Source organism: Paroedura picta, chromosome 5 (genome assembly GCF_049243985.1).
Source record: "Paroedura picta isolate Pp20150507F chromosome 5, Ppicta_v3.0, whole genome shotgun sequence".
NCBI classification, from domain to species: domain Eukaryota; kingdom Metazoa; phylum Chordata; class Lepidosauria; order Squamata; family Gekkonidae; genus Paroedura; species Paroedura picta.
In genome coordinates, this window is record NC_135373.1 from 37,950,806 (window position 1) to 37,974,978 (window position 24,173).

The 24,173-nt window shown below is 52.7% G+C and overlaps 1 protein-coding gene across 6 annotated transcripts; it reads right to left on the reverse strand.

Annotated features, from left to right (window-relative positions):
- Positions 1 to 226: 226 nt before the first annotated feature.
- SH3D21 (SH3 domain containing 21) lies at positions 227 to 22,197 on the reverse strand. Of its 6 annotated transcripts, none has more exons than XM_077337297.1 (17): positions 22,089 to 22,197; positions 20,722 to 20,879; positions 17,274 to 17,334; positions 16,125 to 16,249; positions 14,896 to 14,986; positions 14,426 to 14,520; positions 13,416 to 13,476; positions 12,663 to 12,763; positions 11,649 to 11,747; positions 10,395 to 10,431; positions 9,750 to 9,818; positions 8,631 to 8,745; positions 6,632 to 6,696; positions 6,354 to 6,469; positions 2,565 to 2,710; positions 1,324 to 1,387; positions 227 to 1,163 (listed from the first exon to the last, which is right to left on the reverse strand). In XM_077337297.1, exons 1-17 carry the CDS (start codon positions 22,090 to 22,092, stop codon positions 1,026 to 1,028), a joined length of 1,545 nt encoding a protein of 514 aa, XP_077193412.1. In that variant the 5' UTR covers positions 22,093 to 22,197; the 3' UTR covers positions 227 to 1,025. The 6 variants fall into 6 exon arrangements, with proteins under 6 accessions (XP_077193412.1, XP_077193414.1, XP_077193413.1 ...); XM_077337299.1 differs by having other exon boundaries at positions 6,354 to 6,466; positions 8,655 to 8,745; positions 12,663 to 12,769; XM_077337298.1 differs by having other exon boundaries at positions 8,655 to 8,745; positions 12,663 to 12,769.
- Positions 22,198 to 24,173: the final 1,976 nt, after the last annotated feature.

Genomic DNA, 24,173 nt, shown 5'->3' on the forward strand with positions numbered 1-24,173 from the left:
AGGTTTGATTGTAAGCCACTTTGAGACTCCTTCAGGTAGTGAAAAGTGGGTCTCCATAACTAACTTCTTTCCACCGCCCCCCGGCTTACTTGCCACACCTTGGAAAGGTTCAAAAGGATGAGTCCTGCCAGCACACAGAAGAAAGGTTCACGGCTAAGGACTGACCCACTCATCCATATTTTGCTGGTCATGGACTGTGAGGTGCATGAAAGAGAGAGCAGCCTGGTTTAAATATAAAAAATATTTAATTAAATAAAGAGGAAATTGAACTATGCATGACAATTCTCAGCCGCTTGACCTTGTATCAGCAGCTCCCCGGGAAACAGGAATATTTCGTAATTCCTGCAACACCCCCCCCCCCATTAGTACCCATTAAAAACATCCAGCAGTTGGGAATTTCACACCAAGTGCTCCTGGGCAGGAGGAATGCAGAATGAGAACCACCAAACTAAACACAGCCTAAAAGAGCATCACCATCCCTGCTTTCCACCCCAACCCCAAATTTGGATTTTGCCAGCATCCTCCAAGCAAGCGGCCAAAGGGCTCACACTCTTAACGAGAAAACCACAAGTCAGGCCCATTTTGTAGGTCACTGTGCACCACATGTACAAACGGCTTCTTGGCCTACCTTCCCCAGGCCAAACGGACCTGCCGGACAGTCAAGCCCAGCACAGACCAAGCCCTGGTGGGACAAGAAGGCAGGAAATGCAGGAAGTGGATCCTACAAGACCGTCCTGGGCATTGTAATCACAATTGTGCTGGACCCAACCCAACCCCCACCCTCAGGCCATTGCAGAGGGCAGGCAGCGGCAAGAGAGGTGCTCTCAGTTCCCTGCAGGCACAAGTGAAGCAGAAGAGCTCAAGCAAGGGGGGAGGGAGTGGGACTGGGCCTTCCAGCTCACCTGAACCTCCCCCCGCCCCATTGACGGGGACAGTAGAGAAGACAGAACCCCAGATTTTGCAGAGCAGAAGACAGAATTCTTCCCCTGCAGTTTCAGGCCAAGGGAAAAGAGACCTGCTCTCCCTCAACAGTCCTTGGGGGAGAGAGGAGGCAGCCGTGCATTCTGGGCCAGTGGGGCAGCACCAAGGCTGGGGACTCCGTTCTCGGAGGACGCAGTCCGACTCCCGTGGGCTAGGGCGTGCTTCAGCTGCTCAATTTCGGCCTGCAAAACACACGCAAACCCCCACAAGAATCAGGGAAGGGCAAAGTTCCCATTTGGCACAGGCAGGAAATAGCGTTCTAATCTACAGTCTGGCTTTTATGAATCCCAGCTGGGCAAAGGAGCAACTGCTCCACCTCCAACCCCATCTGCAATTTCTTACCTCTAGGGCTGCCCTCTTAGACTGTTCCTGACCCAGTTGCTCCTTCAACTCTTCCATGTCTCTCCTGCAAGAGGGAGGGAAAAGAACGTGAAGCCCCCCGCCCAGACCCAGAGGGTCACAAAGGGAGAAACAAGCACTGGTGCCTTGGGAGTTTATTGTGGAGGTGGGGGTGGGGATAAAAGGCCAGAGGGTCACCCAAGGAGACACTTAAAACAGCACCAGTTAATTGCAAACATGTTGCAAGGGCATCTCCCCCACCGACATGGTGCTTTGTATGCATCGTTTTATTTACCCCGTGCTTCAAACAAGTCATGAAAGTCTGTCAACATCTGCAGCTGGAGACAGAGGATGGGCTGAGAGCCAGGCATGGTTCAAGAGAGGCACACCAGCCTTGTCCCCCCCCTGCAGGATTGCACCCCATCCCTTCTTCCAGATGTTCACACATAGGAAGAGTGCAGCCCTGGGAGGCACACCAGGGAGTCTGTCTTTCCTAAGGCGTTCCTGGACCTGACACCCGAGGCCTCATCTGCACAGGACTTTGGTGCTCTTCCAGCTCTGTTCACCCAGAACACCAGTCTTTGAAACTTCCCTGTGCAGTCTGCAGGGATCTAGATAAGGGACATGGCCAGTAGAGGCTTCACTGATCCGAAACACCTCCAGGGAGCTGCTACTCGCTCCGTGGAGGAAAATTGTTCCACTGCAGCTCATCTTCGGACTACAGAGATCAGTTCACCTGGATAAAGTGGACATCTTGCAAGGTGGACTCCATGGCACTGTCTCCCATTGAGGTCCGTGTCCTCTCCATCTCCAAGAGTATCCCAAACTGGGCCAGGTAGCCCTACCCCCTGAATCCCTCACTTGTGCAAGGGAGGACCTGGCAACTCATGGTATGGGTGGGGGGCTGCAGTAATTTCTACCAGTGGGCCCAATACCTACCCCTGGAGCAGTTCCAGGTTGGGAAAGTGGTGGAGGGAGGGGCTTAAAGCCCTTCTTTTCATTCCCTCCCCACATGCCTGGAAATTAAGCTTCCGCTCATCTCCCAGCAGATTGGTTAGGGTTACCAACTCCAGCTTGGGAAGTTCCAGGAGGTTTGGGGTTGGAGCCTGGGGAAGGGAATGACTTCAGTGGGATAGAAGCCCATGGGGTGCACCCTCTAATGCAGGGGTGGCCAAATGGTGGCTTTCCGGATGGCCATGAACTTCTACTCTTGGGGGAAGCTGCCCACCCATGGCCCATCTCACCGATGCTGAGCCTGCAACCGCTCCATGTGGGTCTTCAGTAAACTGAGTTCCCCTTTGAGGTCTTCCAGAGAGGCTGGGTATTCTTCCACTTGAGGCATTTCACAGGCTGTGGACTCCTCTCCGCTGGGCAAGGATGGCTCTTTTGCCTGCCAAAACAAGAAGGGGACAGCAGAGTAGCTTGTCCTAGCATCTAAATGCAATTTGGTGACATTATTTACCATTTGGACTCTCACTGCAGATCCATAAGAAGAGACCTGCTGGATCAGGTGGTCCATCCAGTCCAAACTATGGCTCTCCAGATGTCCATGGACTACAATTACCATGGACATCTGGAGAGCCCTGGTCTGGCTACCCTTGATCTAATCCATCATCCTGTCCCACACAGTGGCCAGTCAGTGACTACGGAGGGCAGCAAGAGGGCATAGAAACCAAGGCCTTCTCCAGATGTTGTGTCTTTGCACAGTGATTCAGAGGCTGACGACACCCAAATGTGCAGATTCCATTGATAGACCAAGCCTCCATGAATCCATCTAATCCCCTTTCGAGGCTGGATCTGCCTGCCCTGGATAGCCCAGACTAGCCCAATCTTGTCGGATCTCAGAAGCTAAGCAGAGTTGGCCCTGGTTAGTATATGGATGGGCAACCACCAAGGAATCGAGAAGTTGTGACACAGAGTCAAGCAACAGCAAACTACCTCTGAATGTGTCTTGAAAATGGGCAATGGAGAGGGGCGGTATATAAATCGTGAAATAAATAAATGAAACCCCGTGGGGTCACCATAAAGTGGCTGGAACTTGACGGCCCTTTCCACCACCACCTCCTCTGGATGGACCACGCAAAAGCAGATCCGGCAACTCAAACATGGGGGAGAAATGAGAGTCTTGCACCAGCTTCTATGTCAAGCTCATGTTATTGCGATTCATCTTTTCCAGGCTTGATCCGGAGATTTTTGAGTGCCGATGCCAGGGACCGAACCTGGGAGTTGTGAGTCAACCACTTTTTCGGTGTTTTGGGGATTTGCAATCTAGGCTGGTTTTATACCAGCTTTAAAGGCTGTGGGCTTTCCCCTACCTTCTGTAACTGTCCACTCAACACAAGGAGGGCCCTTTGGTTATTGCCCTGCTATTCATATGGAGTCCTGTGGGGCATTTAAAACAGCCTTATACAATTGCATCCCTCCAAGGGCAAGACTAGGATTGCCAGCCTCGGAGAGCATCTGGAAATCAGCTCCTCTGGAGAAAACAGGCTGCTTTGCAGGGTGGAATTTATGGCATTATGCAAGAGCTAGCTAGACTGTGGCTCTCCAGGTGTCCATGGACTACAATTCCCATGAGAAGGTCTCATGGGAATTGTAGTCCATGGACACCCGGAGAGCCATAGCCTGGCCGCCCCTGCATTATACCATGTGGAGGCCTCTCCCCCAGCTCCACCTTCCCACTCTCTAGGAATTTCCCAAGCAGCAGCTGGCAGGCCTAGGCAAGACCCGGCCAGTGAGTTCCCTTCCGCATGCCACTGATTTCAGGGAAATGCCTTCCTCAGGACTAGCCAGAGCTGTCCTCCCCACTCATGAATCAGGGGTTAATTCTCCCTTTGGGAAGGGGAGGGGAGGGGTTACTCCTGGTTCTTCATTTTGCAGCCAGCCAAAGGTCCTGATTGTCTCTTTCTCACACACAGGCTAGCACCATCTCAGAACAACAACGGTTTCCTTTGGTCGTCAAGTAAGAAAAGCAGGGGGTTTGGCAAAGTACACATGCAGCTCCCAGGATTGCTCAAAACAGGGAGCAAGGGCAGAATGGCCGTCGTGAACAAAGAGAGCCAAGGCAGCCGGCTGGAGAACCGGAAATGGTGAACGATGCCAGACGCAGAAGGGCGGAGTGAACTTTGGGATGATCGCCGTGGAAAGGCTCAGGGACTGTTCACGTGGGACAGACTGGCGCTTTCTGTCAGAAACAGTGCCACAAACTAGGGCTAAAAAAAGAGAAAGCCACACACCACAGAACTCGTGGGATAGCAACATGCTGGGGTATGGTCGCCTGAACTTTTTAGCTGTATCCACACAGGAACAATTGCCTACATTCCCTCTGTTGCCATTGGGAAGGCAGAGGATTTTGAGCAGCTGTGAAGCATTCACCTCGGGAGTTTCCCCCAAGCTCTCCTTGCCCCTCCTCCCCTCCTCTTGAAAAACTCCTTTTGGAAAAACAGAAACCAGCATCATGAAGAAGCTAGGGGAGGTGTGGGGGGGGGGGGACCATGGTAGCTCAAGCACCTGAACTGTAAGAAGACAACCATGGGGAAGACCTGAAGTGTCAATCAGCATTTTGAACAGCCCTCCAAAAGGCCTCTGGTGATACCGGGAAGGGCAACCGTGGCACTGGGGAGGGCTGGCACAAGGACAATAGTGCCGATATGGTTTGGGAAAGATCGCAGACAAGCAAGGGGGAAAACACTGAAAGCAGACACTGTGAGACTGCACAGATGAGAGAAGAGGCAGAAGAGCTGGTTTTATCCCCTGCATTTCAACACCCAAAGGAGTCTCAAAGTGGCTTACAATCGCTTCCTCTTCCTCTCCCCACAACAGGCACCCTGTGAGGCTGAGAGAGCTCTGAGGGAACGGTGACTGGGTCAAGGTCACCCATCTGGCTGCATGTGGAGGAGCAGTGGGGAATAAAATCCGGCTCTCCAGAATAGAGGCCGCTGCCCTTAGTACACCACGCTGGCTCTCAGGATAGAAATGTGCATATATCTGAACCTCCTATTCACAGTGGCATTTTTATCCTCCTGCGTCAAGAGATGACTTATAAAAATCAATACTTCCTACAGTGCTGTTAATGCAATAGTGATTATGGATCTCCCCCCCCAAAAAAAACACTCAGGAATTCCCTCCTCCCAGGGAGACTCACCTCTCTCCTCCTGTTGCCATCTTCGGTCAGTGAGCAAATTCTGTTTTGTTCCCCTTGGCGTTCTGCAGTGTTCCCTCCTGCCTGCCCTATGTTTCAATGGTTGGTTTTTGTTACGTTTCTGTATAAGTACTGGAGCTCTGGTTTAATGGTGTTTTTGGTTGGTTTTAAGAGTCAGAAAGGTTTTATTCTGTGATCTAGGTTCTTAATTTGTCAGCAACCTTGGAGGTTCTGATGAAGGCAGAAAGGCAGGGTATAAATTTCGTAAATGAAAAGAAAAATTTTAAAGCCCTCCCTGGTGGCCCAGTGGGCACAAAGGCAGCCAGGAGAAGCTGATGGCAGGACAGGGCACAGAATCCTCTTGGGTGGAAGCCGCACGGCTGATCTGTTTCCACAGCAGAAACCCAAAACCTCCTTCCCCGATGATGCAGACCTGCCTTCGGGTACCGCCACACCCAGGCAGGGCCCTTGTGCAGGTGGGAAACCTTTTAGGGCCAATCCACACAGTGTGGTGATGCAGTTCCAAACCTCCCTGATTTGTAGCCCTGATGGCTCCCACCACCACATACTTCTTTCAGCAGTCTCAAAGGTAGGGAGGGTTTTGTATACAGCTCTTTGGGGAGCAGCTGCAGCAGATTAAAGAGCTGTTTAAAAGTACCTTCCCACATGCTCAGCAGGGCTCCCCCCCCCCTGGTTTCTCCAGAGGGCTGAACTGACCTTTCTCTCCCTGAAGGCAAAGAGAATCCACCCCATCATCCTCTCCAGCAGCCCAGCCATTCCTCTGGCTTCTATATCCCACCCCCTGGGAATGAATGAATGAATGAACGAACGAACGAACGAATGAATGGAGGCATTTGGGTGGTTTCAGGGCGCAACAGAGAGGGGTACCTACCCCTGAGCTGGCCGCCAGCTGGCTGGGAGGCCTCTTCCCCGGCATTTTGGGGCGGTCCACTGTTGGGTGGCTGAGCTTGGCATTGGGAACGAGGAGGGCATCGAAAGGGGGAGCTTCTGGGGAAAGAGACCACCACGGGGCCATTGGCAAAGGAGCCTCCAGCCAGCTTTCTCTCATCCATCCCTCCCTGGCACATCAGAAAGTGGCCCCAGAAGATGCCCTGCCCAATGCAGGGCCAGGAGCTCCTATGCCTTGCACTGCAGGGCCGAAGTACTTACCTGCCACACTAGGCCTGCCTTTCCCCGCAGGGGTTGTTGTGCAGGAAATGGGAACGCTTGAGGACCTGCAAAAATCATAAGGAAGAAGGGATGGGAGGGATCCATTAAGCCTCTCCCGAGGAGGAGCTTTTGTGAGCTTTGTGTGGGAACGGGACCTGGGAAGATGTGTTGCACCTGGTAGTTTGCGCACTATATTTGTAATTGGTGGAGGGACTGTGTGGGATCCTATAAGCATGCAAGTTTGCCAGTGGAGCAGTTTTAGCAAGGGAATCCTTGCTCTCAGTTGTACCTTCTCAATAAAGAGATTTTCCATTCTACATATGAGTCTACATATTGAAGGTTTCTTTGGGACATGATAGCATGCCAGTGGACAGCTGCTCTACCACTAAGTCTCAGATCCTCTTTGCATCCCTTCTACTACCACCTGTGGTTCTACGGTTTGGAATCTGGATACGCATTTCCAGCCCTGAAGCACCCTGGGTATTACAAACGGCCTCTGCAAGACAGCCAGAAACAGCAACATTTCCCCAGTCAGTTTTGCACGTATTATCAAGGTTAAAAGGGCATCGATACAAATGCCAGAAAGGGAGTGTTCAAGGAGCTATTTAAGTAACTGGATTCTAACAAGATGGAGGTGATGTTAGCCAGGAAGGCAGAGTTCTTCAAGAACACTGTGCTTCCCCCATTTGATGGGGTACAGATGACCCCCACTGGCTCCATGAAGAGCGCAAGGGCTATTCCAAGACCCAGATTTATTGCTGGAGAAGAAAGTCAATTCAGCTGCCAAAAATCTTTCCTTTCATCTTCATGCAGTTTGAAGAATGGCTCCCCTACCTTGACCTAGTTCACCTAACCATGGCGCTCTATGCCACAGATCCTCCATAGCTAGATTACTGTAATGCACTCTACATGGATCTGCCCTTGAAGACAACCTCCACGCTCCAGGTGGTAAAGAATGCCAAAACTTGTTAACTATCAGGAGTCAGGTAGAATAGACATATTACAGCCAGCCTCAATCAGGGAGAGCTGACCTGCACCACCATCCTCCTAAAGGTGGAACAGGGTGGGGAAAGCCTTAAGATGAACACTACGATATTCCCCAAGGTGAATCCCCTATAACAGGAGTAGTCAACCTGTGGTCCTCCAGATGTTCATGGACTACAATTCCCATGGGCTCGTGGTAATTGTAGTCCATGAACATCTGGAGGACCACAGGTTGACTACCCCTGCCCTATAACACCAATACATCTGGCCTGCTTCAATGCCAAGTATGGCCTTCCAGGGAACAGGAGGCTGTTTTTTAAGCCTTCTCTAGCCCAGCATCCTTCCATTTTAATCTCTGCTACATTATGGTCTCTTGGGTGGACACTGCACATGCTCAGAGGCACTTTCTGCCTGCCACTAGAAACACTGAAGCTTAGTCAACATCAGCAGGAAAACGAAGTGGAGGAATACTGAAGGGGGGAGTGGGAGGAATGAAATCTACCATCCCCAATCGCTAGTGGCATGTGTGTGACGTCTTTAAGGTTGCCCCATGTAAAATATTCCCTGCAGGCAAAGAATGAGCACAGATAATTATTCTGTCGCCACTGTGCTTTTTACAAAAGTTCACAGGAAGCACCCTTTTTAAAAGATGGTGGCGTCTCCAGCCGGAGACGGAAAAGGAAAAGTCCATCATATCTTCCTTCCATCTCAGGCACAGGCAATGCTCGTGTAAGTGTGTGCGTGTGTGTGTGGGGGGAGGGTCAAAGGAAGCACAAAACAATAAGGAAAGGAGAGACACAAACACCCTCTAACCCCAAAGCAGGAGTGACCACAGCAGAGTATTAGAGCACCCTCCTTGCATGCCAGGTTGAGAACAGATAGCAGAGCAGGGACATGCCTCCAAATGCCTGGCGACCTGGCAGTGCTGCTGCCTGTCAGAGCAGACAATACCTTGACCCGGACAGACCAGTGCTCTGTCTGAAGGCCTCTGGCAGGCTGTATGCTTAGCTCTTACTTGTGGGACACGGCAGGGGCTGACCTGGCCTTTGCAGACGCAGGAAGAGGGGGCAGCGTCTTCTTCACTGGAGGATTCGGCTTGGGGGTGTCTGTCTTCTTCGGCTCCTTTGCATCTGAGAGACACGAACGGACAGTGGAGATCCACCCGGGGCCACCTTAACCGTCTTATAGGCCCCCCATGCAAAGCAGAGTACTGGGGCCTAAACTATGCAACCATTCATCCACGTGGGAAAAATAGGTCTCCATTCTACAGTTTTCACATCTCATAGAAATAGCTTGCCCATTCACATGTCACAAACTATCCAGATAGATTCCAGTGGGTAGCCGGGCTGGTCTCAAGCTGCAGAACAAATTTAGAATCCAGGCGCACCTTTAAGACCAACAAAGTTTTATTCAGGGTATATTGTCTCTGAGAAAGTGCGTGTGCACACGAAAGCTCATATCTTGGATAAAAATTTGTTGGTCTTAAAGGTGCCTCTGGACCCTAAATTTGTCCCACAAACTATCAATACCTGCACAGTTTATCATTGGGCCTCTAGACTTGTGGGGCCCCTGCGCAGCTGCCCAACATGGCCAGGTGTTAGGACAGCCCCAGAGGAGCCATCTGCAGGTGAGCATGGCAGCTACCCCTGTATGTCCCCATCCCCTCCAGATTGCACTTGAAGTCCCACGTGCTCTGGAGTCCATTGCAGATGCTGCAAACAGCTCATCAGAATGGGGAGCCAGGCCTCCGTTCCGTTTTGCATCAACGCCATTGCTCTCTGCAACACGCAAGGAAGCGCACACCGACCCACAGCAGTGAGAAGGCGCCAAGGCCATCTCTGGGCAAAGGCCTCGCCAAGTCTGCAGAAGACACTTTCCCAGGGTTGCCAGCCTCCAGGTGGTGGCTGGAGATATGCGATTACAGCCGATCTTCAAGCAACAGGTTAGTTCACCTGGCGAAAACGACTGCTTTGGAAGGTGGACTCTTAGGCATTCTGCCCAATTAGAAGTCCCGTCTCCTTCTATTCCTCTCCTCCCCTCCCCTCTCAGGCTGTGCCCCCAAAACCTCCAGGTATTTCCCATCCCAGAGCTGGCAACCCTACACTCTCCCCTCTTGCATGAAGCCCAGACTTACCTTTGTGATCTCCGAGATGCCTTAAGTCCCCTCTGCTGCCGTGGAAGAATTTCTTGGCTGACTTGGTGGCTTTAAAAGTGATATTTAAAAAGAGATTTGAGAGAGTTTGAGGGAAATGCTCTGGGGCCTTTTCCGCAGTTTAACCTGAAGCACAGGAAACACAAACAAAAACCCTTCCCTGGTCTGCTACTATTATTATTATTTCAATTTATTACCCGCCACTCCCAAGTGGCTCGTGGCAGGTTACAATAGTCTGCATAAAATCCCAGTAAAGTCCCCATTAAAACAGAACACAGATCCAACTCATCACAGTAAAAGAAAAAAAGGTGATGTGGCAGAAAAAACTAACTCGAATCACTACAAATATTTGGTCCATCCCTCGTCCCACCCTGCAAATACGAAGCTGTGGATCTAGTTCAAGTCTAGTTCAAGTAAGGTGGAACCCAAGCTCCTCTGGAGAAAACAGCTCCTCTGGAAGGTGGGCTCCAAATGACAACCCTACAGAGGTACCTCCCCTCCCAAGCCCCCCCTCCAAATCTCCAGGAGCTTCTCAACCCAGAGTTGGCAACCCTAGTGATGACCCTGGAGGCTTTGAACTGCAAGTTGAAAGGTCAGCGGCCTGAGACAGACCGGACTGCTACTCACCAGAGTCTTTGCCCCTGGCCGGCACTTGGGATTTGATCTGCAGAAACAGAAGAGCTGAGTGACCAAAAGAAAAATGGGGCTACTGAATGATCCTCAACAGCAGCACAAGAGAGGCTGTGCAATTTTCACGCCTGCAATTTAGACTAGATTTTTTCAACCTTTTGACCCTGGAGGAACCCCCTTGAAGTATTTTTCGGGCTTCAAAGAACCCTGGAAGTAGTGAGATGTCCCTTCAGAGAAGTGGGTGCAGAAGAAGGATGTGGGACCCACCCAATCAATCCATCAATCATTTCCCATTTCCATTGTGGAGAAAGAGACTAGGCCTGTAGAGCAAGAAGGGAAGTAGGCTCCAGGGACATCTCGTGACGTCAGTGGCCATCTGAACTTCTGGGAAAAGCCACATAACCCACGGGGAGTTCTCATCCCTGGTTTAGAAAGTAGCAATGGAGTAGAGCCAGCCCAATACCAACGGAGGGAGGGAACCCACAAAACCCAACTTCCTTCTGCAGTTCCTGGCATGGCCCCTCAAGGATGCTTTGGGAAGCAAAACATCAAAGGAGAGAGCTCCCTGCCACTCTAAGATGTTGAGGGGCCTCTATGGAAGATGCAACAGACTTGGAAAGGGCCATAAAGGCCACCGAGTCCAACCCTCCGCTCAATACAGGATCAGCCTCAAGCATCCATGATAAATATCTGTCCAGCTGCTGTTGGAAGACCAGTGAGGGGGAGCTCCCCACCTCCTTCGGCAGCTGAGTCCACTGCTGAACTACTCTGACTGTGCAAAAATTTCCCCCCCTGATGTCTACCCATTACCATTCTATAATTTAAAGTCATTACTGCATGTCCTGTCCTCTGCTGCCAACAGGAACTGCTCCCTGCTCCCCTCCCCATGTTGGACATCTCCTTCTCCTTGTGGCATCCGTTTCATCAGCTCATCTCCCCAGGCTCCCGCCAAACACACTCTTCCCCAACTCTGATAAGTGAAGTTGGTTGCGTGCTGGTGGTCCTTCTTCAAGTGGTCCCACAGTCCAAATCCCACCTGCCGGCATCACCAACGCAGCCAGTGGTTCACCTCCATTATCTTCTGCTCCCAATTCATTCCTCTTTCCTTGACAGGCAAGGGAAGAGCAGGTGGTCCTTGATACGTTTGCAGGCTGCAAATCTCAAGCAGTCCTTCTACCCACCCATGTGGCAAAGAGCCCCCTTTGCTCTGATTGGTCCACCCCACTCCCAAAGACAGGACATCCATCTCACCTCAGGAGGCACTTGGGTCAAAGGCATGACAAAGTTGTCGGGGAAGAGGCCCCTCTTGCCGTGAACCTGCCCTTCCCACCAACCCACATCCATGGTGTCCTGCAAGAGAGACAGGGAGATGGTTATCTCTGGCCCACCAGGAGAGGACTCCCAAGGGCCCGCCATCTGCTTTCCCATTCCCCAGCACAGGATCAACCGGGGAACATCGCCTGGGACTGATTGGACCTCAGGGATGAAGGGCTTTCTGCTTAGATTCTTCTTCCACTCAACAGGCACATGCAAACGAATGGATGAGCATGGCCACCAGCCCTTTCCCTGGTCCCCTGCAAATGCTTGGTCCCCCTCTCTTCCCATCTGCAAACTTCAAGACTTAAGAGCTGAACCAGACCAGACACGGAAGGATCCAGGGCTGGACCTCCAGGAGGAAAATTCAGATTCAGAGTACCTTTATTGGCATAAACACCAGGAGGAAGATATGGCAGGCATGTGGAAAGTGCCACACTACTAAGAAGATTTCAAACTGGCTTGGTTCACCTTTTTGCAAGATGACTGATACTTTTACTAAGTAATGGGGGGGGGGTGTTTTTACATCTTCCCCCTAAATCAGATGTTTCCCTGTAAGTCAGCCCTTCTCAACCTTTAGAAATTTTAGAACACAGAGAACCCCCTGAAATATTTACCAGATTTTGCGGAAGAGGTGGCATGCCCCTTCAGAGAAGTGGATGCAATCAATCATTTAACATTTCCATTGTGGAGAAAGAGACGAGGCCTGTAGAGCAACAGGGGAAGTGGGCTCCAGGGACGTCTAGGGGTGTCAGTGGCCATCTGAACTTCTGGGAAAGGCCGCATAACCCCTGGGGAGCTCTCACGTTAACCCCAGGATTCCCTGGTTGGGCATCCCTGCTCTAAAGTATCCTTAAACCCCTGAGCTGGGAGGCAGCTCTTGGGATTGCAGCAACCTAATGAAGCTCCCGGGCACCCCTTCCCAGCCCCCCCAGCCCCACCAACTCTCACCTTGCTCAGCAAGAGAACCAAGTCGCCCTTCCTGAGCAGCAGCTCATCTTCGTGCGCTGGTTGATAATCAAACATGACTCGGCAATATCGAGGCGAGTCACCTGCAGCTGGGAGAAACCAGAGGGAGCTTCAACACCCACACCTGCCAGGTGTTGCACTCTGGGACTCCAAAGGGTCTCAGGCATTCACAGCAGGGGTGGCCAAACTGCGGCTCTCCAGATATTCGTGGACTACAATTCCCAGGAGCCCCAAGGAATTGTAGCCCATGGACACCTGGAGAGCCACAGTCTGGCCACTCCTGATCCTAGAGATTCATACCAGATACCAGCCAATGAACAGCTCTCACCCCTGCTCAATGGTTTGCAAACCACTCCTCCCTACATCTGGATATTCCAGTCTCATCAGATCTTGGGGGATAAACTGTGCTAGCAAGTAGGTGGGAGGGAGACCATCAAGGGAGCTGCTAGGCAGAGTCAGCCAATGGCAAATCACCTCTGCACCCCTCTCGCCTTGAAAGCTCGACGGGGTCACCATAAATCAGCTGTGACAGGACAACAGTACACACACACACACACACACACACACGATTGGACTTTGTACCCACCCTCTTTCTTCCCTCCACGGCACAGATCAAGGAGAGGCCTTGGGACAGTGATTGCTGGAAAGGGGGTACTGCTTTGGTTCCTTCTTCCAACTCCTCAAAGCCAAAGTCGCCCCCCCCCATCACATAGGGAGTTTGTGGCCCTCACTCACAGGCTGGCGGCGTCTGGGCCTTCGGGATCTGAGAAACGGGCTTCTCCGTCACCGTCTCCGGCTGCAGCCAAAACCAGGCAGCACAAAAAGGAAGAGACAGGAAGGTTGGCCTTGTTAATCTGGACATTCCGACAAAGGATGCCAGAGATGATAATCATTTGAATTACGGCCTTGGAGGAGAGTTTTCCAAATATCATAGACCACCAAAAAAGATATAAGTGGGTTCTAGAGCAAATCCAGTTTGAACCCACCCTGGAAGCTAAAATGACTAAACTGAGGTCTTCACACTTTGCAGAAGAGTCAGTTTTTATACTTTGCTTTTCTCTGCCTGAAGGAATCTCAAAGCGGCTTACAATCGCCTTTCCTTCCTCTCCCAACAACAGACACCCTGTGGGGTAGGTGGGGCTGAGAGAGCCCTGGCAGAACTGCTCTGTGAGAACTGCTCTGTCAGAGCTGTGTCTGGCCCAAGGTCCCCCAGCTGGCTGCATGTGAAGGAGCAAGGAATCAAACTGGCTCTCCAGATTAGAGGCTGCCGCTCTTAACCACTACGCCAAGCTGGCTCTCACATAACGAGAAGAAAAAAACATGCCCAAAAAGAGAATCGTGCCAGGGAAGGTTGATGGCAGCAGCAAAAGAGGAAGACCCAGTATGAGAACAGACTCTATAAAGCAGGGGTAGTCAACCCGTGGTCCTCCAGATGTCCATGGACTACAATTCCCATGAGCCCCTGCCAGTGTTTGCTGGCAGGTAGACTACCCCTGCTTTAAAGGATGCTGGGCCTTCAGTTTGCAAGACCTGAGCAAGGCTGATAGGACTTTGGGGGGGGGGGGGAGGCTGACTGCATGTAAGCCAGCAGAGCATGCAGGACCCAGCCTGCCCTGAAGAGGGCAGCAGATTTGCATAGATGCCATCTAGTGCTGCCCACAACTACTTGAATGGGGGCTGAACAAGCACTTCCCTCCCTGCTCCCACCCCACCAAGGCCACCCCGGTCCCCCTTCCCTCACTCACCTTCCCAGCCTCCGTCTCGTTCAGCAGGAAAGTCTCGTCTGTCACTTTGGGCCGTTGTTTCGCTGCCCCCAGTTTGGGCTCTGGGAAAATTGTCTCTGTGGCAGGGAGGAAGAGAGGGAGGTTTTTTTGGGGGGGAGGGGGGAGCAGAGCCCTGCCCCCACAGTTTAAACATCACATCAGCTCCCCCTCCATTTTTTTATCCCCCAAGAGACTCACCTGGAGCAAAGACCCCCCCCCTCTTATGACCCCTCCCTCCCAGGCCACGTTCCAAGGGGAATGCCAATTCTGCCTTTGGAATCCCCAGGAGATTGGCATGTAGAATCTGGGCAGGGTGGGGTCTGGGGAGAGGAGGTGCCTCAGCAAGGGTCAGTTCCCTGCAGCCCACCCTCCAAAGCAGCCCCCTTTCTCCAGGGGGCTTTTGCCCGTAGCCTGGAGAGCCGCTGTCATCCTGGGAGAGGCCCAGGCCCCACCTGGAGTTGGGCTGCCCAGTTCTTGTACAAAGTTGGAGGGGAAGGCTCCCAGCTGCCCGCTCTTCTTGCCCAGCCACCAGCCGTCTTCAATCTGCAACAAAGGGAAAGAGGGCCCTTGAAGAGACCTACAGCTAGTTCTGGGGCACCCTAACAGGGCTTAGGACCCTCCCCACACACTCACACACACAACCACTGAAGCAACAGTTCCCAAGAATCTTTAGAAACTATTCCAAACCTTTCTAGGTTTGCTGACCGGTCAAACACCTTGGACAGCTAGGGTTGCATATGGGAACACAAGAAATGCCCCCTCCTGGTAGATCAGCCTTCTCTAACTTCTTTTACCTTTGAAAAACATTCTTCAGGCTTCCAGGAACCCCACAAGTGGTGCGATTGTGCAGAATGTGGCAGGGAAGCATAGCTGTTTATAGGCCTGTGCAGGGTCCCTCCCCTTCCCACCCTCTCCAGGCCCATCATTGGCCATTTGGGGAGGGGGTGGGTGGGTCAACATGACCATATATCGTCATATCACCCAATAAATCTTTAAGAAATTAAAAAAAATGTATGAAAAATTAATTAGCTCCCACCCATCTGGGAAACCCTTCCAGGGCTATCAAGAAATCCCAGAGTTTCACAAAACCCTGATTGAGAGAGCCTGGGTTAGATTATGGAACAGCCCTGATGTATTTCTAAATTGCCCCACTTGGGGGCGGCATCAGTCACAGCACATCCAGTAAAAGAGTCATGGACCCTGACAATGTGGGGAGCATCTCTGCAGAAGGAAGGGGACGCAGACCAAATGGGCCAGTGAGCCCTGTCTGTGCTCTAGTTCGTTTGTGGATGGGAGACCGCCAAGGAAATGCAGGGCATTGGGCAGAGGTGCCTGGAAAGCCCTGCAGGACTGGGGCCCCTGCAAGTCAGCTGCAACATGATGGCACTTCACACACAGAATTTAAGAACCGGGGAGGAGGCTGTAGCTATTCTGGCCTGTTTGCAGAAGGTCATGTGGTTCATGGGGACGGGCAGCCAGTGTCCATGGACCCCTTGGTGAGAACGACCCCCTTCTTAAAGGTGAGTAAAGCTCCTGGGCCGAGCTAGCAACCCAAGCCCCCACGGGGTGCCTCTCTTCTGACCCCTGCCTCCCATTTCCTATCCGGTCACTTAAGCTGAGAAGCTGAGGTTGGGGCAGGAACTCGCTAAGCCCATCGCACCCCACCCCTGTCCAGCCTCACCTCCTCCAAGATCTGCACCAGCTCTCCGGGGCACAACGCCAGCTCATCTTCCTTGGTAGGGGTGTAAGGGAAGGTGACCTGGCACCAGCGCTGCTTCGGCAGGGGCTGCTTTTTCACAGCATGGACTACGGAAGGGAGGAACGCAGAAGGTGCCGTGTCAGAGGGAACAGGCATGCAGCAGTCCCTTCACCAACAGGAGAAGCACACAGACCACCCCCGCCCCCCAGGCCAGAATCCACCAGATGCGCTTCTGGCGAGCAAGCAGAAGGCCCCAGGTCCAGTTGCCGGCATCTCCAGGCAGAAAGAGACAGCACCTTCTGTCTTCCATCTGGAGAGCCGATAGAAAGTACTGACCTTGACGGACCAAGGTCAGATGCAGAATAAGGCAGCATCGTGTGTTCATGGGAGGGAGAAGGGCTCCGGCCAGGCAGTGCCTTGGCTCTCAGAAGAGAAAGAAGTGCCTCAGGGCATTGCAACAGTCTGGAAAAGGACCGTCCCTCTCTCCTGGAGCCATCCTCTGAACTAGGCTGCAGCCTCCGTGGCCATAACAGCACCCAAAGTTGCATCATAGCTCAGGGAAGAGCCTGCAAGGTCTCCAAGGAAGAATCATCCCCCACTCAAGGCCCCAGCCCTGAGGGTCTTCGTGGAAAGCCAGAGCCACTTCAGATGGGGTTGGACCAGCAGCTCAGCAAAGATGGAGCCCTAGGGCAGTGATGGCCAAGCTGTGGCTCTCCAGATGTCCATGGACTACAATTCCCATCTCATGGGAATTGTAGTCCATTGACATCTGGAGAACCACAGCTTGGGCCCCCTTGCCCTAGAGCAGGGGTAGTCAACCTGCTGGCATTTGCTGGCAGGGGTTCATGGGAATTGTAGTCCATGAACATCTGGAGGACCACAGGTTGACTACCCCTGCCCTAGAGCATCCCCACATGGAACTTGGACCTCTGTCAGTTCTAGTACTCTTCTTGGCCGGAACAGATACCGGCCCCAGTTCAACGAAATTCCAGAACATATGCTGGGCAATATACATTCCATAGCTAATTGTTTTGCTTCTGCCATTTTAGGGTCACCTCCCGACAATTTTGTCCCTTGTGCTCTTCCCTTTGAAGCTGCAGGGCTGAAGGCGGTGGAAATCCCCCCTCTTACCACTGCGGACGGATCGGGGACACCGCTGGGAGCCGTCTGCTCGGAGGCTTGCTGGGATTTCCTGGGGCAGGGGGAAAAAAGAGGACAGGGGACTCAGAGAAGTGGTCCTGAGGAGGGAAGAAGAGACCCTACCCCCCCCCCAAGCACATGAGTGCCCCCCACCCTCGTAGACCTTTTTCATGGCCCTCTCCTCCCTACTTGCTCGCAGAAGACCAGCTCTGGTGATCTTTAGGAAGCAGGTAAGAATTCAATGGGCAGAAAGCAATTAACTTTGCCACTGCTTTGATTTGCAGCCAATTGCGCTGGGTTTGTTTCGTCTAGTCAAAGGTCAATTATGAACCCGGCAGCAAAGCTGAAGGCAGGCTAAGAAACTGCTGGAATATCCTGATAAAGCCGCTGGTCCTCGTTACAAGCACACCATTTGCATCGCCTCTGAAACTCTGGCCCAGCCCAGCAGCTCAGTTTGGGCCGAAGAACTCCGGAAACTCTCAGCCTCATGCTGGTGACTGACTCAGGGGTGGAAAGCTCTGGGAGATGTGGAGATGGAGCCTGGGATGGGGAGGGATCTCAGCGGCGCATAATGCCCGAAAGCCCACCCTTCCAAGCAGCCATGTTCTCGGGGGGAACTGGCCTCTGAGGCACACAATGAGCCACGACTCATGGAAACCCATCCCCTGCCACAAATGTGGTTCGTCTTTAAGACGCCACTGGATTCTTGTTCCTTCTTTCCTCCTGCTACAACAGACTAGCCCAGGGGTAGTCAAACTGCGGCCCTCCAGATGTCCATGGACTACAATTCCCAGAAGCCCCTGCCAGCATTCGCTGGCAGGGGCTTCTGGGAATTGTGGCCCATGGACATCTGGAGGGCCGCAGTTTGACTACCCCTGGACTAGCCCATCGAGATTTCTCGGAGATCAGTTGCCATTCCAGAACTGCAGGCGCCACATGGAGGTTGCCAACTCCCCTGTGCTTGATTTCCAACTCAAAATCTGCCATTTCCCTCCAAGGCCCTCCAGGGCTCTGAGGACCACTATCACCTGAGGCCTTCATGAGGAGGAGAAAGCCCTGGACCTTTCCCTCATGTTCAGGAAACAAAGCCAAGGATGGCGGTCGCTACCAAGAGCATCTCCCCCAGGGAAATTAAGCCCCTGAACCTTAGCAGCCACTTCTTAGGCCAAAGCCAACAGACCAGAGGGATGAGCCTGCATTCCAGGTACCCCCCAGCAACAGGAAGGGCCAGATAGCATCCAAAACCTTCCTCCAATTCAACTCCCACCTTTACCTGCCGAAGGAAACCCCGCCTCCGGAGCAGAAGGGCCATCCTGGAGAGCAGGAAGGGGAGGCCAAAAGGAAGGACATGCATCAACGTCAACTATATAGGGGAGGGTTGGGGTGTGGCCTTAAGAGGACACTCCCCCTTGGAGGCGGGTCTAAACTGCTAAGCAAGAATTAAGCAATCCCGAGGGCTTTTCTTTCCTCCCCAAGGCAGCCTGGGAGTTGTAGTTCAGTGTGGCAGGAAGGCTGAATCAACAAGTACTCACAATGCCCTCATCAAAATCCCATTTCACAGAGTTCCTGGAGGGAAGCCACGTCAGAGCAGTTCAAAACTAATTATAACCATTTGAACTGTCTTTTCAGCCATAATAGACAGAAAACTTTATTTCTTTTAATTAAGAAAAAAAAACCAGAGTTGACAGTCTCCAAATGGGATGTCAACACAAAAAAAAACAGGCTGGAAGGAAGGAAGGAAGGAAGGAAGGAAGGAAGGAAGGAAGGAAGGAAGGAAGGAAGGAAGGAGGGCAGGCGTCCTTCAGATTTCCTTGCCCAGCTATCAGCAGGGGGCAAGCAGCCTGGGTCACAGTACAGGCAAGAGGCTGGTCTCCGAAGGGGCACCAGCAAGATCTTGGACCGCTCCGTGCCGCTTCCTGCCAGCCATAATTTAAGCAAAACACTCTCAGAGGTGCCAGCAGCTCTCCTCCGGAACTCATTTGCATCCTTTGGCCATGAACTGCAGGCAGAAGGCAAATAGCCACTTCAGTCCGTCTAGGGGAGGGGGGAGGAAGCCCAAGCAGCTGCAGGGGAAGCCTGGTGAGGGGGAGGACATGGGGCAGCTTCTCAAGCCCTCACCTGGAGGCCGGGACAGAGAAGGGGCTAAGAGTATTGGGCTGGGATCAGGGAGGTTGGCAACCTTAAACCTACCCAGTGTTGAGTCCAACGGCACTTTAATTTTTATTTCAGGTAGAAGCTGTTTTTTTTATTTTTGTACCTCACTTGTTACTACACAAAGGAGTCTCAAAGTAGATTACAATTGCTTCCCCCTTCCTCTCCCCCTCAAGACACCCTGTGAGATGAGTGGGCTGAGAGAGCCCTGAGAGAACTGTGATTCTGGCTCCCAAGCTTTTGTGTTTACGCACACCTCTTCGGGTATTCGGTGGTATCGGAAGAGGTCTGGGTGTCCACAAGAACTCATACTCAGAATAAATCTTTGTTGATGTTAAAATGCCACCCGACTCAAGCCTTGTTCTGTTGCTTCAGATCAACACAGTCGCTCACCAGGTGCTAGCTGAAGATCTCCTGGGATCACAACTGATCTCCAGGCAACTGAGCGAGGTTCCCTTGAAGAAATTGGAAGGTAGACTGTGTGGGACTGTACCTCACTAAATTCCATCCCCCCCCCCAGGCTCCATCCCCAAAATCAAAATCAATCTGGACCTGGCAGCCCTACAGACATCACAGCATTCTGGTGAGGCAAATGACATAAGTTGCTTTGGGTCCCCATTAGGGATGAAGAGTCCGATCCAGTATAAAACAGCTTCACTATAAGTGAAGTATGTCAATCAAATAAATGTCTCCAGAGACATGAAGCAGCTGCTTGCCGAGCTGTGAGAAGGGTTACACTCTGTGTATACTCAGAGGTACTCTTTCTCACATTCTGAGTTTTGCCCCTGGAGAGGCTGCCGGGCTGGGCCAAAGGGTCTTTGCAAGTCCAGTGTGGCAGCCAATGACAGGAGGTCCGCCCAGTGCCGGCCCTCCCCATAAAGGCTACTTGCAAACACAAGCTCATGTCCCCCCCCCCACTCACTTGTTTAGGTGCACCACCTTCAAAATGTCATGTTATTATTATTATTATTATTATTAGATTTATAGCCCGCCACTCCCTTGCGGCTCGTGGCGGGTAACAATATCGCAATTCCCCATTAAAACCCCATAAAACAATAATAACATTGCCAATATTGCCGGCATGGCAAGAATGGCAGCTCAACTCCCCCCCTCCCTCCCACTACTAGCGGGTGGAGAGGAGGTCCTGATGATGTTTTGCTTCGGGTCCAGAACCCGAGTCCCCGGGGGAGGCATAGATCTATTATCAGCCCCGGCCTCAACCATAAACCTGGCGGAAGAGCTCCGTCTTGCAGGCCCTGCGGAATGTATGAGTCAGGCCTTGGCTCACCTGCACAAACGGCTGAGGGAAGAGCCCCGTCTTGCCCCCGAGCTCGCCCTGGAGCCACCCGTCTTCCGGGCCGGGATGCACCTTGCAGATGATGTCGCCGGCTTTGATCTTCAACTCGTCGCTCAGCTGGCCCTCAAAGTCCACCAGAACCAGAACCTCTGGGAGAACGGAGACAGAGTGGCAGCCGCCCATCACAGCCCTCTCACCCGATCCAGCCATTAGCCGGGACATGGGGACAACACAGTCTGCCTCTCCACCAGCATCGGTTTGTTCCCTTGGGTAAAGGGAGCCGTTCTATGCTCGGAGGTGTCCCTCCATGTAGGAAAGCTCACCAAGATTTTAAAGATAGAGACATGCACACACACATGCACACATAAGCCAGTCAAAACGCTCTTTGACTGTCTCCACCACCCCTTTGCTAACTTGAACCTATGCACCAAAAAATGGCTATTTGTCTATAGAACTGATAAGAAATACATGGAAGTTGTCAACCAGAGTCCCCTTCAGTAATAACAGCCCAGTCTGGCCCACGTTTGTCAGATATTGGTACATAATCAGGGTCTGTCCTAGTTAGTACATGGATGGGAGGCCACCAAGGAAGACCAGGGCTCCTGTGCAGAAGGAGAGAATCTCCCAGTGGTGAAAAGCAAGGCATAAAAACCAACTCTTTTCTTCTTCTGCAGATATTAGCTCAGCAACACAACAACCTTGTAAGGCAGACCAGTACTATCACCACATCCCAAGGAGGTCTGGGCTGAGAGAGCTGCATCCCACAGAGTTCGTGGCAGAGGCGAGAGGCTACCAGTAACCCACTGGGAGAAATGTTACCCTCCATGTTCTAAGGTTGGGCTAGAGGTTGCTTTAAAGCAGTGATCCCCAACCTTTTTATCACCAGGGACCGGTCAACCCTTGACAATTTTGCTGAGGCCCGGGAGGTGAAGTCTTTTGCTGAGGGGCATTGCCGCCGCCTGAGCCCCTGCTCCACTTCCTTTCCCACCAGTGCCCCTGACTTCCCACCGCCCGCTGGGGGGCGCTGCCAGCAGCAGCTGCTCAGTGCCATGCTGAGGGGGAGCCCCAGCCATGGCTGCCGCTGGAGAGCACCAGAGGTGAGCTGGTGGCAGAGGGGCAGGGCAGACCCCGAGGCAGTAGGCAGGGAGAAAGACGAGGAGGAGCTGCGGCCCAGTACCGACTGATCCATGGACCGGTACTGGTCCCTGGCCCGGGGGTTGGGGACCACTGTTCTAAAGTGTCAGATGAGGCGACACGTGCCAAAGCGGCCACGGACTGAACCCTTGTAAGTGCAGAGTGAGCTCTTCCAGCAGCACTGGTCCAAAGGTGGCCTGGAGGAGAAGAGCCCCGCTACGTACCCATGGTGGCCGAGTCCTCAGCTTCTCGCTGCCTCCCTCCGCATAGATCCCACCGTCCTTCCCTGAGCAAAGTGAGAGAAGAGAGCCAGACACTCCCTTTATGAAGAGGGGAGGGCCAAGCCCATCATGACTAGCCCGATGCGCACGCAGGAGAGGGACGGCCCCAGCCCAGGCAAGCAGGTAAGACAGGTTTCTGGCCCGGTCAGGCGACAGCAAGCCAGGCAGGGGGGCTCTACGGTCCTCCTTACCCCGGAGAAGGCGGTGCGGTCCAGCCGTGGCAGAATGCCAAGCCCAAACGAAGGCTGTGTGTGCGCGCATGCAGGGAGGGGGAAGCAAGGCCAACAGGAGTACAGAAAAGCAGTTGGGGCTTCAGGAGGTGGCAGCACAGCATGGGAGGGGGGCAGGGGTCAATGAGAGCCTCTGCATTGGACTCCAAAATTTCAGCCCCCTCCCCAGCATCTCCTCTCTGGGAGGAACCTGGAGCCACTGCCAGTCTGAGTAGATGAGACTGCCCATGATGCATGAAGTGTCCGATCCAGGATAAAAGGAGAGGGAAATGCTTTGGGATATAGGGTTACCAACCTCCAGGCAGGGCCTGGAGATCACTGAGAATTGCAACCATTTTCCAGACCTCAGGAACCAACTCCCTGGGAGGGAGACAGTGGAGGCTTTGGGAGGTAGCCCCCTCGGCTTTATACCCCGGCTGTGGTCCCTCCTCTCTCCACACCCCGCCCACCCCAGGCTCCAGTCCCCAAAAGACCTCTACTCAAATCTTCGCTCAGGAATCTCCTCTGTAGACTTTGGCCAACTGATCCCCCCCCCCCCCCCAAAATGAATGTGGCATCCCTGAGATATGGCTGAGTCTGCTGCTTGTGGCGTCTGACAAAGGGGGCTCAGGGTCCAAGCCCTGAAGGGTATTCAGCCTAAATGTCGGCAAAGGGAGAGGACATCGAGAAAAAACAAAGAGGCCAGGGCATCTCCCAAACAGGGCACATCACAAGAGGCGCTGGGGTGCAAGCACTCCTTGCCCAGGCAGCCGTGCTCCCTTCACACATACCTCAGAGTTGACTGTAGCTAGGCAGAGAGCTCAACGCTCTTTGTACATGCTCAGAGGCGCTTTTGTCTCGACTGAGGTTTAGAGGCTCCAACAGCCTCTAAACAGTCCCTCCGCTCCAAAGCGCTGGCCGGCGGGATCGCCCGGAATAGACCTAAGCACCTCACGCCCTTGAGAGACAGCGCAGGGACCTGAAAGCCTCCATGTCCCTTCGGTCACAAAGATGCTCAAATCCTGAACGAAATGAACTTTGGAGAGTACGGCCCTGAAGTGCTTTGGCTGGAGATCCTGCAGCACAGCTGAGCTGTCATCCATCTCCCCCAAATGGTGTCATTGTGTAGACTGCCCAACACCTGCCCAGGCATAGTCTGGTTTTGCGTGGCCCATTCTGCACACGTTGGATAATGCACTTTCAGTGTGCTTTTGCAGCTGGATTTTCCTGTGCAGAACAGGAAAATCTGCTTCTAAAGTGCATTGAAAGCACGTTATCTAACGTGTGCGGAATGTGTTTGTGTAATAGATAAATTCTCAGTTGACAAAAAGGGGACATTTATCTGGGTGATTAGTTCCTGGAGACGTTGAGCACCTGGTCATTACGTGAGTCAAGGGGTGCCTTCTGGAAGCAGCAGCCTTTTCCCAGGAAGGCAATTCCACCCCAGCACTGGGTGCATCCCCAAGGAAGGGCCACCCAATCAGAAGCTGGTTCTCAGCCTGTGCTCTGTGCTTGCCTCGCCAGGTGTCCAGCAAAAGCCAGAGTTGCATGGAGAGCATGAACCCACACCCGTTGCCACTGAAGGAACCTTCCCTCTGCTCCTCCTGAATCTACTTCTGTTCCCCCATCTCATGAGCCAGGCCTATCTGGCTGAGAGGATGTCAGCTCAGAGACATTTCAACTTTGCCTCACCCCAGACTAGTTCAAGTACCGGTTCTATTTCCCCGACGACTAGCAGGGTGATCAAACTGGTCTTCCCGACAGCAGGCTGACGTGCATGGAAACCAGACTTCCTATTTTTTGCAGTTCAGTGAAGCAG

Excerpts from the sequence above, each read along its gene's own strand:
- SH3D21 (XM_077337295.1), bottom strand. Across the intron at positions 10,432-11,648 it reads TGACCCAAGTGCCTCCTGAG|ATCAAATCCCAAGTGCCGGC; the intron begins GTGAGATGGATG and ends CTGTTTCTGCAG. Across the intron at positions 2,711-6,353 it reads AGCTGGCGGCCAGCTCAGGG|GCAAAAGAGCCATCCTTGCC; the intron begins GTAGGTACCCCT and ends TTGTTTTGGCAG.